This window comes from Erinaceus europaeus, chromosome 17, assembly GCF_950295315.1.
Source record: "Erinaceus europaeus chromosome 17, mEriEur2.1, whole genome shotgun sequence".
Lineage (NCBI taxonomy): Eukaryota > Metazoa > Chordata > Mammalia > Eulipotyphla > Erinaceidae > Erinaceus > Erinaceus europaeus.
In genome coordinates, this window is record NC_080178.1 from 331,456 (window position 1) to 345,067 (window position 13,612).

At 67.1% G+C, this 13,612-nt stretch overlaps 1 protein-coding gene across 1 annotated transcript; it reads right to left on the minus strand.

The window, feature by feature from the left end:
* Positions 1–942: 942 nt before the first annotated feature.
* Positions 943–13,221, minus strand: DEAF1 (DEAF1 transcription factor). The gene is made up of 10 exons (XM_060177345.1): positions 12,918–13,221; positions 11,453–11,550; positions 10,876–11,005; positions 10,310–10,456; positions 9,083–9,222; positions 8,353–8,418; positions 2,758–2,884; positions 1,995–2,123; positions 1,688–1,816; positions 943–1,376 (listed from the first exon to the last, which is right to left on the minus strand). The coding sequence occupies exons 1-10, from the start codon at positions 13,204–13,206 to the stop codon at positions 943–945; spliced, it is 1,689 nt and encodes a 562-aa protein (XP_060033328.1). The 5' UTR covers positions 13,207–13,221.
* Between the last annotated feature and the right edge of the window lie 391 nt (positions 13,222–13,612).

Genomic DNA, 13,612 nt, shown 5'->3' on the forward strand with positions numbered 1-13,612 from the left:
ACAGAGAGGGAGAGAGACAGAGAGGGAGAGAGACAGAGAGGGAGAGAGACAGAGAGGGAGAGAGACAGAGAGGGAGAGACACAGAGAGGGAGAGAGACAGAGAGGGAGAGACACAGAGAGGGAGAGACACAGAGAGGGAGAGAGACAGAGAGGGAGAGAGACAGAGAGGGAGAGACACAGAGAGGGAGAGACACAGAGAGGGAGAGAGACAGAGAGGGAGAGAGACAGAGAGGGAGAGACACAGAGAGGGAGAGACACAGAGAGGGAGAGACACAGAGGGAGAGAGACACAGAGAGGGAGAGAGACAGAGAGGGAGAGAGACACAGAGAGGGAGAGAGACAGAGAGGGAGAGACAGAGAGGGAGAGACACAGAGAGGGAGAGACACAGAGGGAGAGAGACACAGAGAGGGAGAGAGACAGAGAGGGAGAGAGACAGAGAGGGAGAGAGACAGAGAGGGAGAGAGACAGAGAGGGAGAGAGACAGAGAGGGAGAGACAGAGAGAGGGAGAGACAGAGAGGGAGAGACACAGAGGGAGAGAGACACAGAGAGGGAGAGACACAGAGAGGGAGAGAGACAGAGAGGGAGAGAGACAGAGAGGGAGAGAGACAGAGAGGGAGAGACAGAGAGGGAGAGACAGAGAGGGAGAGACAGAGAGGGAGAGAGACAGAGGGAGAGAGACACAGAGAGGGAGAGAGACAGAGGGAGAGAGACACAGAGAGGGACACAGAGACACACACACTGAGACCACAGCATAGCCACTGCCCACAGGCCTTGGCCCCCAGCACCCTGGCCCCTGCCCCACACAGGAGCTCCAGGCCCCCACCCTGCAGAGGAACCCCAGCACCCAGCACCCAGCACCCAGCACCCAGCACCCTGGCTCCCACAGGCCGGGCCTCCTGTGACAGCCACTTTTGGGAGTGTGCTGTTGCCTGTCACAGGGGTCAGCTGCTCTGAAGGACGTCCTGTCCCGGAGGGAGCTCACAGGACACAGGTGGGGCAGGAATGGGCTGAGCATTCAGGGTCGCCCCAGACTTGCACACTTGCGGGGGCAGCGTCCAGCACCGGGAGCCACACTCGGTCCTCAGAGCGAGGCCGGGCGCCCGCCCTCGTGCGGGACCATCCCTCACCTCTTTGCGCTCCGTGTCGGCCTGGGCCCTGGCCTGGGCGGCAGCCGCCTCACGGAAGGAGCTAGCCTGCTTGGCCTGCTCGAACAGTGACTTGAGCTGCTGGGCCGTGCTCAGCAGCGAGTTGACCATCTCCTCCAGGAACAGCCAGCTCCGCGGCTCCGACAGCTCCAGCCCGCCCACCACGGCGGGGGACACGGACTTGGTAGGTGTGGATGGCGGCACAGCCAGCGCGGGCAGCGAGGTCAGCACTAGGGGCAGAGGGCGATCAGGCGGCGGGGCTGTGCGCGGGCACCTGCCGTTCCCAGTGTGTGAGCAAGGGGCTTCCTTGCCTGGGGCTCAGTCCTCAGCACCCCGAGAGCCAGAGCAGCTGCCGGGCAGAGCTTACTGGGCAGAATCCAGAGCCTGGGGGCACCGCGGTGGGTGGTCTCCCAGAACGGCAGAGGGGGCTGCGGCGTCTCCCCCACCGCCCGCCACTCTGAGCACCCAGAGGGAAAGCCCCCAGGTCCACACTGTGCAGTAGCACCTGGGGTAGGCGGCTGAGTCTCTGGTGGGGACTCACCTATCTTGGGGTGTGCTGTGGGCAGAGCGGCCTCAGGAAAAGGTGCCATCTGACAGCTGTCCTGGAAGCCAGGGTAGTGGGGCTCCGGGTGGCCCAGTCGGCAGGGGGGCTGCACGCCAGCTTCCTGCACTGGGGAGGGACAGACAGGTAAGGCCGTGGCCATACGCCTCCCACAGGACACTCAGTGACAGGGCCAGGCGGGGAGCAGGCCCGGCGCTCAAGCCCCACCAGGCCGTGTCCAGGCTGTGCAGGGCTATCGCATGCCCAGCCCCCACCCCTCCAGCCCCTGGCCCTCTGCTGGCCCCACCTGTGGCCCCCGCGAACACGTCACCCTGGGCTGGGCTCTCGGAGATGACGGCTGTGGCCTCCACAGTGGATGCCCGGTCAAAGGTCAGTGCTCCAGAAGTGCTGATCTGCCCTGAGGGCGTCACGGTGACTGCGAGGGGAGAGGCCCTCAGGATGGACGGGGGATGGCCAGAGGCTCTCAGGATGGACGGGAAGTGGCCAGAGGCCCTCAGGATAGACTGGGGATGGCCAGAGGCCCTCGGGATGGATGGGGGATGGCCAGAGGCCCTCAGGATGGATGGGGGATGGCCAGAGGCCCTCAGGATAGACTGGGGATGGCCAGAGGCCCTCAGGATGGACGGGGGATGTCCAGAGGCCCTCAGGATGGACGGGGGACAGCCAGAGGCCCTCAGGATGGATGGGGGACGGCCAGAGGCCCTCAGGACGGATGGGGGACGGCCAGAGGCCCTCAGGATGGACGGGAAGTGGCCAGAGGCCCTCAGGATGGACGGGGGACGGCCAGAGGCCCTCAGGACGGATGGGGGACGGCCAGAGGCCCTCAGGATGGACGGGAAGTGGCCAGAGGCCCTCAGGATGGACGGGGGACAGCCAGAGGCCTTCGGGATGATGGGGTAACCCCTCCCCCACCCCTCCCTCCATCCCCGTCCCAGACAGGGAGGGTTGCAGTGTGTAACGGCAGGCGTCAGGCCCAAGGACAGGTACAGAGACACGGACAGGGCAGACATGCGTCCCCTGCACCCCCAGTGCACCAGGTCCCCACACACAGGTGGTGGCTGCGGCGGCTGGGAGCAGCGTGATGTTCTTGGGGGGCTCCTTCTTCACGGGCGTGGGGGGCAGCTCACTCTCCTTCTTGCGCCTCTTGTAGGGGACGAAGAGCCGGACGGGGCCACTCTGCGGGGGGCAGTCAGGGCTCGTGGGGACGGCGGCCCTCCGTCCTGGCCCCACACACCCTCCTGCCGGCATTTCCTGAGCTGGTGTTTGCTCCTCCCTCTGGGCTCAGCTGAGAGCAGAAGCCCAGCACCAAGGTCCCACTGGCTCCATGCTGATGAGGCCGCGCAGGGGACAGGGGTCGGGTCTTCTGAGCGAGAGGACCACTCAGGTTTGATGCCCAACATGGAAGCACCACAGACCACACAGGGGAGCCCGTGGAGGGTGGGCAGGGCTGTGGGGTCTCTCCTCTCTCAGCACCCTGCACAGCACCCAGGGAGCCCATGGAGGGTGGGCAGGGCTGTGGGGTCTCTCCTCTCTCAGCACCCTGCACAGCACCCAGGGAGCCCATGGAGGGTGGGCAGGGCTGTGGAGTCTCTCCTCTCTCAGCACCAGGCACAGCACCCAGGGAGCCCATGGAGGGTGGGCAGGGCTGTGGGGTGTCTCCTCTCTCAGCACCCTGCACTGCACCCAGGGAGCCCATGGAGGGTGGGCAGGGCTGTGGGGTCTCTCCTCTCTCAGCACCCTGCACAGCACCCAGGGAGCCCATGGAGGGTGGGCAGGGCTGTGGGGTGTCTCCTCTCTCAGCACCCTGCACTGCACCCAGGGAGCCCATGGAGGGTGGGCAGGGCTGTGGGGTCTCTCCTCTCTCAGCACCCTGCACAGCACCCAGGGAGCCCATGGAGGGTGGGCAGGGCTGTGGGGTCTCTCCTCTCTCAGCACCCTTCACAGCACCCAGGGAGCCCATGGAGGGTGGGCAGGGCTGTGGGTGTCTCCTCTCTCAGCACCAGGCACAGCACCCAGGGAGCCCATGGAGGGTGGGCAGGGCTGTGGGTGTCTCCTCTCTCAGCACCAGGCACAGCACCCAGGGAGCCCATGGAGGGTGGGCAGGGCTGTGGGGTCTCTCCTCAGCACCCTGCACAGCACCCAGGGAGCCCATGGAGGGTGGGCAGGGCTGTGGGGTGTCTCCTCTCTCAGCACCAGGCACAGCACCCAGGGAGCCCATGGAGGGTGGGCAGGGCTGTGGGGTGTCTCCTCTCTCAGCACCAGGCACAGCACCCAGGGAGCCCATGGAGGGTGGGCAGGGCTGTGGGGTCTCTCCTCTCTCAGCACCCTGCACAGCACCCAGGGAGCCCATGGAGGGTGGGCAGGGCTGTGGGGTCTCTCCTCTCTCAGCACCCTGCACAGCACCCAGGGAGCCCATGGAGGGTGGGCAGGGCTGTGGGGTGTCTCCTCTCTCAGCACCCTGCACAGCACCCAGGGAGCCCATGGAGGGTGGGCAGGGCTGTGGGGTCTCTCCTCTCTCAGCACCCTGCACAGCACCCAGGGAGCCCATGGAGGGTGGGCAGGGCTGTGGGGTGTCTCCTCTCTCAGCACCCTGCACAGCACCCAGGGAGCCCATGGAGGGTGGGCAGGGCTGTGGGGTCTCTCCTCTCTCAGCACCCTGCACAGCACCCAGGAGCCCATGGAGGGTGGGCAGGGCTGTGGGGTGTCTCCTCTCTCAGCACCCTGCACAGCACCCAGGGAGCCCATGGAGGGTGGGCAGGGCTGTGGGGTGTCTCCTCTCTCAGCACCCTGCACAGCACCCAGGGAGCCCATGGAGGGTGGGCAGGGCTGTGGGGTCTCTCCTCTCTCAGCACCCTGCACAGCACCCAGGGAGCCCATGGAGGGTGGGCAGGGCTGTGGGGTGTCTCCTCTCTCAGCACCAGGCACAGCACCCAGGGAGCCCATGGAGGATGGGCAGGGCTGTGGGTGTCTCCTCTCTCAGCACCAGGCACAGCACCCAGGGAGCCCATGGAGGGTGGGCAGGGCTGTGGGTGTCTCCTCTCTCAGCACCAGGCACAGCACCCAGGGAGCCCATGGAGGGTGGGCAGGGCTGTGGGGTGTCTCCTCTCTCAGCACCAGGCACAGCACCCAGGGAGCCCATGGAGGGTGGGCAGGGCTGTGGGGTGTCTCCTCTCTCAGCACCAGGCACAGCACCCAGGGAGCCCATGGAGGGTGGGCAGGGCTGTGGGGTGTCTCCTCTCTCAGCACCCTGCACAGCACCCAGGGAGCCCATGGAGGGTGGGCAGGGCTGTGGGGTCTCTCCTCTCTCAGCACCAGGCACAGCACCCAGGGAGCCCATGGAGGGTGGGCAGGGCTGTGGGGTCTCTCCTCTCTCAGCACCCTGCACAGCACCCAGGGAGCCCATGGAGGGTGGGCAGGGCTGTGGGGTCTCTCCTCTCTCAGCACCATGCACAGCACCCAGGGAGCCCATGGAGGGTGGGCAGGGCTGTGGGGTCTCTCCTCTCTCAGCACCCTGCACAGCACCCAGGGAGCCCATGGAGGGTGGGCAGGGCTGTGGGGTCTCTCCTCTCTCAGCACCCTGCACAGCACCCAGGGAGCCCATGGAGGGTGGGCAGGGCTGTGGGGTGTCTCCTCTCTCAGCACCCTGCACAGCACCCAGGGAGCCCATGGAGGGTGGGCAGGGCTGTGGGGTGTCTCCTCTCTCAGCACCCTGCACAGCACCCAGGAGCCCATGGAGGGTGGGCAGGGCTGTGGGGTGTCTCCTCTCTCAGCACCAGGCACAGCACCCAGGGAGCCCCATGGAGGATGGGCAGGGCTGTGGGGTGTCTCCTCTCTCAGCACCAGGCACAGCACCCAGGGAGCCCATGGAGGGTGGGCAGGGCTGTGGGGTCTCTCCTCTCTCAGCACCCTGCACAGCACCCAGGGAGCCCATGGAGGGTGGGCAGGGCTGTGGGGTCTCTCCTCTCTCAGCACCCTGCACAGCACCCAGGAGCCCATGGAGGGTGGGCAGGGCTGTGGGGTCTCTCCTCTCTCAGCACCCTGCACAGCACCCAGGGAGCCCATGGAGGGTGGGCAGGGCTGTGGGGTGTCTCCTCTCTCAGCACCCTGCACAGCACCCAGGGAGCCCATGGAGGGTGGGCAGGGCTGTGGGGTGTCTCCTCTCTCAGCACCAGGCACAGCACCCAGGGAGCCCATGGAGGATGGGCAGGGCTGTGGGTGTCTCCTCTCTCAGCACCAGGCACAGCACCCAGGGAGCCCATGGAGGGTGGGCAGGGCTGTGGGTGTCTCCTCTCTCAGCACCAGGCACAGCACCCAGGGAGCCCATGGAGGGTGGGCAGGGCTGTGGGGTGTCTCCTCTCTCAGCACCAGGCACAGCACCCAGGGAGCCCATGGAGGGTGGGCAGGGCTGTGGGGTGTCTCCTCTCTCAGCACCCTGCACAGCACCCAGGGAGCCCATGGAGGGTGGGCAGGGCTGTGGGGTGTCTCCTCTCTCAGCACCAGGCACAGCACCCAGGGAGCCCATGGAGGGTGGGCAGGGCTGTGGGGTGTCTCCTCTCTCAGCACCAGGCACAGCACCCAGGGAGCCCATGGAGGGTGGGCAGGGCTGTGGGGTGTCTCCTCTCTCAGCACCCTGCACAGCACCCAGGGAGCCCATGGAGGGTGGGCAGGGCTGTGGGGTGTCTCCTCTCTCAGCACCCTGCACAGCACCCAGGGAGCCCATGGAGGGTGGGCAGGGTGTGGGGTGTCTCCTCTCTCAGCACCAGGCACAGCACCCAGGGAGCCCATGGAGGGTGGGCAGGGCTGTGGGGTCTCTCCTCTCTCAGCACCAGGCACAGCACCCAGGGAGCCCATGGAGGGTGGGCAGGGCTGTGGGGTCTCTCCTCTCTCAGCACCCTGCACAGCACCCAAGGAGCCCATGGAGGGTGGGCAGGGCTGTGGGGTGTCTCCTCTCTCAGCACCCTGCACAGCACCCAGGGAGCCCATGGAGGGTGGGCAGGGCTGTGGGGTCTCTCCTCTCTCAGCACCATGCACAGCACCCAGGGAGCCCATGGAGGGTGGGCAGGGCTGTGGGGTCTCTCCTCTCTCAGCACCCTGCACAGCACCCAGGGAGCCCATGGAGGGTGGGCAGGGCTGTGGGGTCTCTCCTCTCTCAGCACCCTGCACAGCACCCAGGGAGCCCATGGAGGGTGGGCAGGGCTGTGGGGTGTCTCCTCTCTCAGCACCCTGCACAGCACCCAGGGAGCCATGGAGGGTGGGCAGGGCTGTGGGGTGTCTCCTCTCTCAGCACCCTGCACAGCACCCAGCGAGCCCATGGAGGGTGGGCAGGGCTGTGGGGTGTCTCCTCTCTCAGCACCCTGCACAGCACCCAGGGAGCCCATGGAGGGTGGGCAGGGCTGTAGGGTGTCTCCTCTCTCAGCACCAGGCACAGCACCCAGGGAGCCCATGGAGGGTGGGCAGGGCTGTGGGGTGTCTCCTCTCTCAGCACCCTGCACAGCACCCAGGGAGCCCATGGAGGGTGGGCAGGGCTGTGGGGTGTCTCCTCTCTCAGCACCCTGCACAGCACCCAGGGAGCCCATGGAGGGTGGGCAGGGCTGTGGGGTGTCTCCTCTCTCAGCACCAGGCACAGCACCCAGGGAGCCCCATGGAGGATGGGCAGGGCTGTGGGGTGTCTCCTCTCTCAGCACCAGGCACAGCACCCAGGGAGCCCATGGAGGGTGGGCAGGGCTGTGGGGTCTCTCCTCTCTCAGCACCCTGCACAGCACCCAGGGAGCCCATGGAGGGTGGGCAGGGCTGTGGGGTGTCTCCTCTCTCAGCACCCTGCACAGCACCCAGGGAGCCCATGGAGGGTGGGCAGGGCTGTGGGGTGTCTCCTCTCTCAGCACCAGGCACAGCACCCAGGGAGCCCATGGAGGGTGGGCAGGGCTGTGGGTCTCTCCTCTCTCAGCACCCTGCACAGCACCCAGGGAGCCCCATGGAGGGTGGGCAGGGCTGTGGGGTCTCTCCTCTCTCAGCACCCTGCACAGCACCCAGGGAGCCCATGGAGGGTGGGCAGGGCTGTGGGGTCTCTCCTCTCTCAGCACCCTGCACAGCACCCAGGGAGCCCATGGAGGGTGGGCAGGGCTGTGGGTGTCTCCTCTCTCAGCACCAGGCACAGCACCCAGGGAGCCCATGGAGGGTGGGCAGGGCTGTGGGGTGTCTCCTCTCTCAGCACCAGGCACAGCACCCAGGGAGCCCATGGAGGGTGGGCAGGGCTGTGGGGTGTCTCCTCTCTCAGCACCCTGCACAGCACCCAGGGAGCCCATGGAGGGTGGGCAGGGCTGTGGGGTGTCTCCTCTCTCAGCACCAGGCACAGCACCCAGGGAGCCCATGGAGGGTGGGCAGGGCTGTGGGTCTCTCCTCTCTCAGCACCCTGCACAGCACCCAGGGAGCCCATGGAGGGTGGGCAGGGCTGAGGCACTCAGAGAAAGTAGCCTCCCTCTAATTTCCTTGTCCTATTCATGCCCTCTCCTATGCCACCTTTCCCTCTGCCCTGGCCCCTGCCCTCTGCCCCCTGCCCTCTGCCCCCTGCCCTCTGCCCCCTGGGCCCCGCCCTCTGCTCTCTGCCCTGGCCCCTGCCCCCTGCCCTGCACCCTCCAAACTCTTACCAAGGTCATATCGTCGCAGCAGGCAGCACACGTGCAGGAGGCGGCGTGGGGGTTCAAGATCCCGTCCTGGAAGGAAAAGGATTGCGCAGCGGACGAGGTGAGGCCCTGCACCAGCCACCCCAGAACTGAAGCCCACAGTTCAGGAACCTTCCCCTTCACAGTCTCTCGGGACAGTGCAGCAGCAGTCTGCTGAGCCTGGGGCAGGGGCGGGTGGTGGTGCTGCGCCTGGCTGAGTGCTCGTGCTACAGTGAGCAAGGACCCAGGTTCCCACCTGCGAGGAAAGCTTTGCCGGTAGAGAGGCATGGTTGCAGGTATCTGTCTCCCATCTCTATCTCCCTCTCCCATTTCAACTTCTGGGTGTCTCTATCCCATAACTGAAGATAATAAAAGTCATTAAAAAGACAGAGACAGGGAGTCAAGTGGTAGCGCAGCGGGTTGAGCGCAGGTGGCGCAAAGCACAAGGACCGGTGTAAGGATCCTGGTTCGAGTCCCCGGCTCCCCACTTGCAGGGGAGTCGCTTCCCAGGCGGTGAAGCAGGTCTGCAGGTGTCTGTCTTTCTCTCCCCCTCTCTGTCTTCTCCTCCTCTCTCCATGTCTCTCTGTCCTATCCAACGACAACGGCATCAATAACAACAATAAAAATAAATGAATAAAATATATTTTAAAAAAAGAGAGACAGAGCAATGCAACAGAGAACGGGTGGCTGGACGGGCGGGTAGGCGGGCGCCCACCTGGATGAGGCATTGCAGCGGCCGCCCGGCATAGCGGATGCTCCTCTTCCAGTCTTTGCTGCTGGCCCGGCCCGCCATGGCCTCGAACTCGGTGGGGCTGTACCAGTTCTCGCCTTGCTTGATGCAGCGGCCACGGCCTCCTGGGAGCCGAGGGTTGGGGTCCGGGTCAGGGTTAGGCCCTGGCCACCACCGGCTCACCCAAGCCCAGTCAGCTGTGGACAGGGCGCCCCCCGCCCCCCACGACGGGCTTCGCCGGAGCCCAGCGACTCTAGCACAGCACCCTACGCCTCGGAGACCTGCAGCAGGTCCTGCGGCCCGGAGCCCCGCCCCTCCCTTCTCCAGTCCCGCCCCGTCCCGTCTCCAGCCCCGCCCCTTCCACCTCCAGCCCCGCCCCGTCCCGTCTCCAGCCCCGCCACTCCATTTTCCAGCCTCATCCCATCCCATCTCCAGCCTCTCACTAGCCCCCCTTCCATCTCCAGCCCCGCCCCGCCCCATCTCCAGCCCCGCCCCTTCCATCTCCAGCCCCGCCCCATCCCATCTCCAGCCCCGCCCCTCCAATCTCAAGCCCCGCCCCATCCCACCTCCAGCCCCGCCCCGTCCCATCTCCAGCCCCGCCCCTCCAATCTCCAGCCCCGCCCAGTCCCATCTGCAGCCCCGCCCCGTCCCACCTCCAGCCCCGCCCCTTCCACCTCCAGCCCCGCCCCATCTCCAGCCCCGCCCCGTCCCATCTCCAGCCCCGCCCCTTCCACCTCCAGCCCCGCCCCGTCCCGTCTCCAGCCCCGCCACTCCATTTTCCAGCCTCATCCCATCCCATCTCCAGCCTCTCACTAGCCCCCCTTCCATCTCCAGCCCCGCCCCGCCCCATCTCCAGCCCCGCCCCTTCCATCTCCAGCCCCGCCCCATCCCATCTCCAGCCCCGCCCCTCCAATCTCAAGCCCCGCCCCATCCCACCTCCAGCCCCGCCCCGTCCCATCTCCAGCCCCGCCCCTCCAATCTCCAGCCCCGCCCAGTCCCATCTGCAGCCCCGCCCCGTCCCACCTCCAGCCCCGCCCCTTCCACCTCCAGCCCCGCCCCATCTCCAGCCCCGCCCCATCTCCAGCCCCGCCCCGTCCCACCTCCAGCCCCGCCCCATCCCGTCTCCAGCCCCGCCCCTCCATTCTCCAGCCCCGCCCCGTCCCATCTCCAGCCCCACCCCGTCCCATCCCGCAGCCCCTCATCCGCCCTCACCGGAGCCCAACCGGCTCTTGTACAGGGTCCCGCTGATGTTGCGGCAGCGCACCGGCAGCTCGCTGTCGTACACCGATGGGTCCCAGTTATACTTGGTGCCACTCTTCTCCTGACCCGGAGCCAGGGGCGTGGGGGGTGACTGGGGGCCTGAGAGCAGAGCGGTCACTAGGGGCTGCACCCTCAGGGGCTCTGGGGCGCGGACCGCAGCTGGACCGCAGCTGGGCAGGTGGCGGAGCGGGGGACTGAGGAGGGGCTGACCCGGGGTCATCTGGTTAGGCGGGGCTAGGAGGGCCGGGTGGGCGGGGCATCACGGGGTGTCAGCGGCGGTGGGGGGCATCCCCTGGGGGCCCAACTGGGCTAGGCAGGGTTGACCAACGGGTGAGGAGCACCACCTGGGGTCTCAGCTATGGTGGGCGGGGCCTGAGCTGCGATGGACAGTCCTGCGGGTGGGCGGGACCTAATCGGGGCGGGGCCAGAGCTGGGCGTTGACCTGCGGTGGGCGGGACCTGACCAGAATGAAAGGGTCTGGCTACTGGGCGGGGCCTGGTCTGGGGGCGGGGCCTGACCTGGGGTGAGCGGGGCGGCAGGGCCCTTCAGGCCGGTGGTGTCCACGATGCTCCCGTCCGTGTGCACCACGATCAGCGTGGCCTTCTCGGTGTTGAGGCTGTCCCCGATCTGCAAGGCTGTCCTTCCCGACTACAGGATCGAAGTCAGGGGCACCCCGGGGATAGCTAGCTGTGGCCTGGCTCTGCTCACCACCCAAGACCCCGAGCCCAGCACCTTGCTCCAGGCTGGCCCGCGCTGGCCACCTTCAAGGCGTCTCCCGGGCACACGGACTCAGCCACTGAGACTGACCCACCCCCACGCCCCTGCAGGCCACAACAGCAAGGTGTCACGCCCCTGGCCACAACACAGGTGACCAAGGCCGGAGCTGACTGCTTCCGCCGCGGTTCTGATGAAGATGAGGCGGCAGGGGAAGCCCACGGAGCGCCGCCCCTGGCTGCAGGGCTGGGAAGCCCCTGGTGTCCCCCACCTGCCACATCCCCAGGGGCCCCGTTGGGTCTCCGCCAAGCACCCACCCTTCCTGAGCCCGTGCCGCCCGCAGTTTCCAGACCCGCAGGCTCTGCCTCCCCAGTAACTTACCAGAACGTGTCCTGAGAGTGAGGCTGCGTTGGCCACCGATGTGGTGAAGACGTTGTCTGCGGACGCACCCACGTTGGCCACAGTCACCGTGGTCACCTCTGAGACAGACGGCTAGGCTCAGCAGGGCTGACCAGTCAGGCCGCCACACCCCCAGAACGTGCCTGACGGTCCGGGCCGGATGAGAGGCCTGCCTTGGTGTGACTTGAGGACAGTGGTGCCCCGAGGGAGGTGACTGCCGGGGGGGTAAGGCATGAACAGCCACCGCAAGCCCCCCACTGTCCCTCGGCCGGAGGCTCCCTTCCAGGAGACCACACACTGAAGCGTGGCTCACACAAAGTCCCTATGTGGAGACCCCTCCTCCCGAGTCCCCCACCATCTCCAGACAGGGTCCCACCAGTCACCATGAACCCCTTCCCCCCTCTGCCACCTGTCACCCCTGCCAGGGGTCACTCTCCACTCCTGACAAAGCCCCTGGACCCTGGCCCTGTTGGGTGGGCCATGTCCAAGAATGCCCCGTGCCAGTAGCTCTGCCCAGGACCACCCCCTCAAGGACAATGGCACACTTAGGGGGAAACAGCACGACGGTGAGGCTGAGCCTAACAGCCCGCTTGTGGCTCCATGTTGCTCTCCTTTGTCCACATGATGTGACAGATGATGTGACAGATGACAGAGCCCGAAAAGCCCCCGACAGCTGTCTAGCACGTTGGCCACATGGGCACTTGGTGACTGGACACACTTGCCCTTGGGCACTCCCAACACCCAGTCCTTGCCTGGCCCTGAGCTGACAGCACCTGTGACAGACTGACAAGCATAGGAAGGATGACAGGTAGGTGCTGAGAACGTTCTAAGAAGGACCAGGCAGCACATGGTAGTGGTAGCAGGTGCGTGAGGGTGAGGCCAGGTGGCTGCTTGGGCAGGTGTGCCGGGACAGGTGTGAAAAGATGGGCAGCTTGTGCTGGGGTGAGCAGGCCATGGGTGCAGGCTGGTACATGGGCACAGCGTGTCCAGTGCAGGGGTGAGTAAGCAGGTGCAGGGAAAGTGCGGTATGCAGCTATGCAGCATGTGCGGGGGGGGGGGGGGGCAGGTGCAATTGCAGGTGTGCAAACACGTGTGCGTGTACTTCACATATCTGTGTGCATCTGTGCAGCCAGGTGTGTGCAGCTGGCATGGTGCAGGGGTGCAGCCTGTGCCGGCTGATGCCAGTACTCAAAAGTGCAAACATGTGTGCAGGTATAGGGCAGGTGTGCAAGCCACACCTTGTGTCTGCACGGCAAGCTGCTGTGCAGGTGTGCGTGATGCAGGCGTGCGTGGTGCAGGCGTGCGTGCAGGCACGACAGTGTGGATGTGGCAGGCGTGCGTGGTGCAGGCATGCGTGGTGCAGGCGCGCCGGTGTGCATGGTGCAGCTGCGCATGGCTCAGGTGTGCATGCAGGTGTGCAGGTGCGCTGGGCGGTGTCCGCACTTGCCTGCGAAGGCGGCGGCCGCTGAGGCTTCGTCGGGGCCAGGCAGGGCCTCGGGGCCCATGTCCATGTGCCCGGGCTCAGCGGCCATCACCGCGACGGCCGTCACCCGCCGCGTCTCGCGCTCCGCCTCCGAGTCCGCGTCCTCCTCCGAGTCCTCGTCTCGGCCGAGCACCGGCGCCTCCGTCTCGCCTCCCGCCGCGGCCGCGGCCGCCGCCGCCACCGCGGCCGCGGCCGCCACCGCCGCCGCCTCGGCCAGGCCCAGCTGCTTGGCGGCCGCGTCCGAGTCCTCCATCCGGACGCCGCCGAGTGCGCCCGAAGCGCCGGCCGGGCCCGCCCGAAGGCCTCGCAGCCGAAGCGGGGCCGCCCGAGCGCCGGCCGGGCCGAACCGAAGCGAGCGGAACCGAGCTCTTCCGAAGCTGAGCCAAGCTCACACGAAGAGGCGCCGAGCCGAGCCGAGCCGAGCCGAGGCCGCGGGGCCGGAGCCGAGCCGAGGCCGCGGGGCCGGAGCCGAGCCGAGCCGAAGCCGAGCCGAGCCGAGCCGAGCCGAGCCGAAGCCGCCCCGTCCGGAGCCGAGACGACGCTGTTTCCCGAAGCTGGGCCGAGCTAAGCCGAGGCCGCGGGGCCGGAGCCGAGCCGAGCCGACGCTCCCCGAAGCTGGGCCGAGTCCAGCCGAAGCCTCCCGGGCCGGAACCGAGTTG

Coding starts and splice junctions, on each gene's coding strand:
- DEAF1 (XM_060177345.1), bottom strand. CDS start 13,206: ATGGAGGACTCGGACGCGGCCGCCAAGCAGCTGGGCCTGGCCGAGGCG. Junction 11,551..12,917: donor AGCGGCCGCCGCCTTCGCAG/GCAAGTGCGGAC, acceptor CGTCTGTCTCAG/AGGTGACCACGGTGACTGTG. Junction 9,223..10,309: donor CAAGAGCCGGTTGGGCTCCG/GTGAGGGCGGAT, acceptor CTCGGCTCCCAG/GAGGCCGTGGCCGCTGCATC.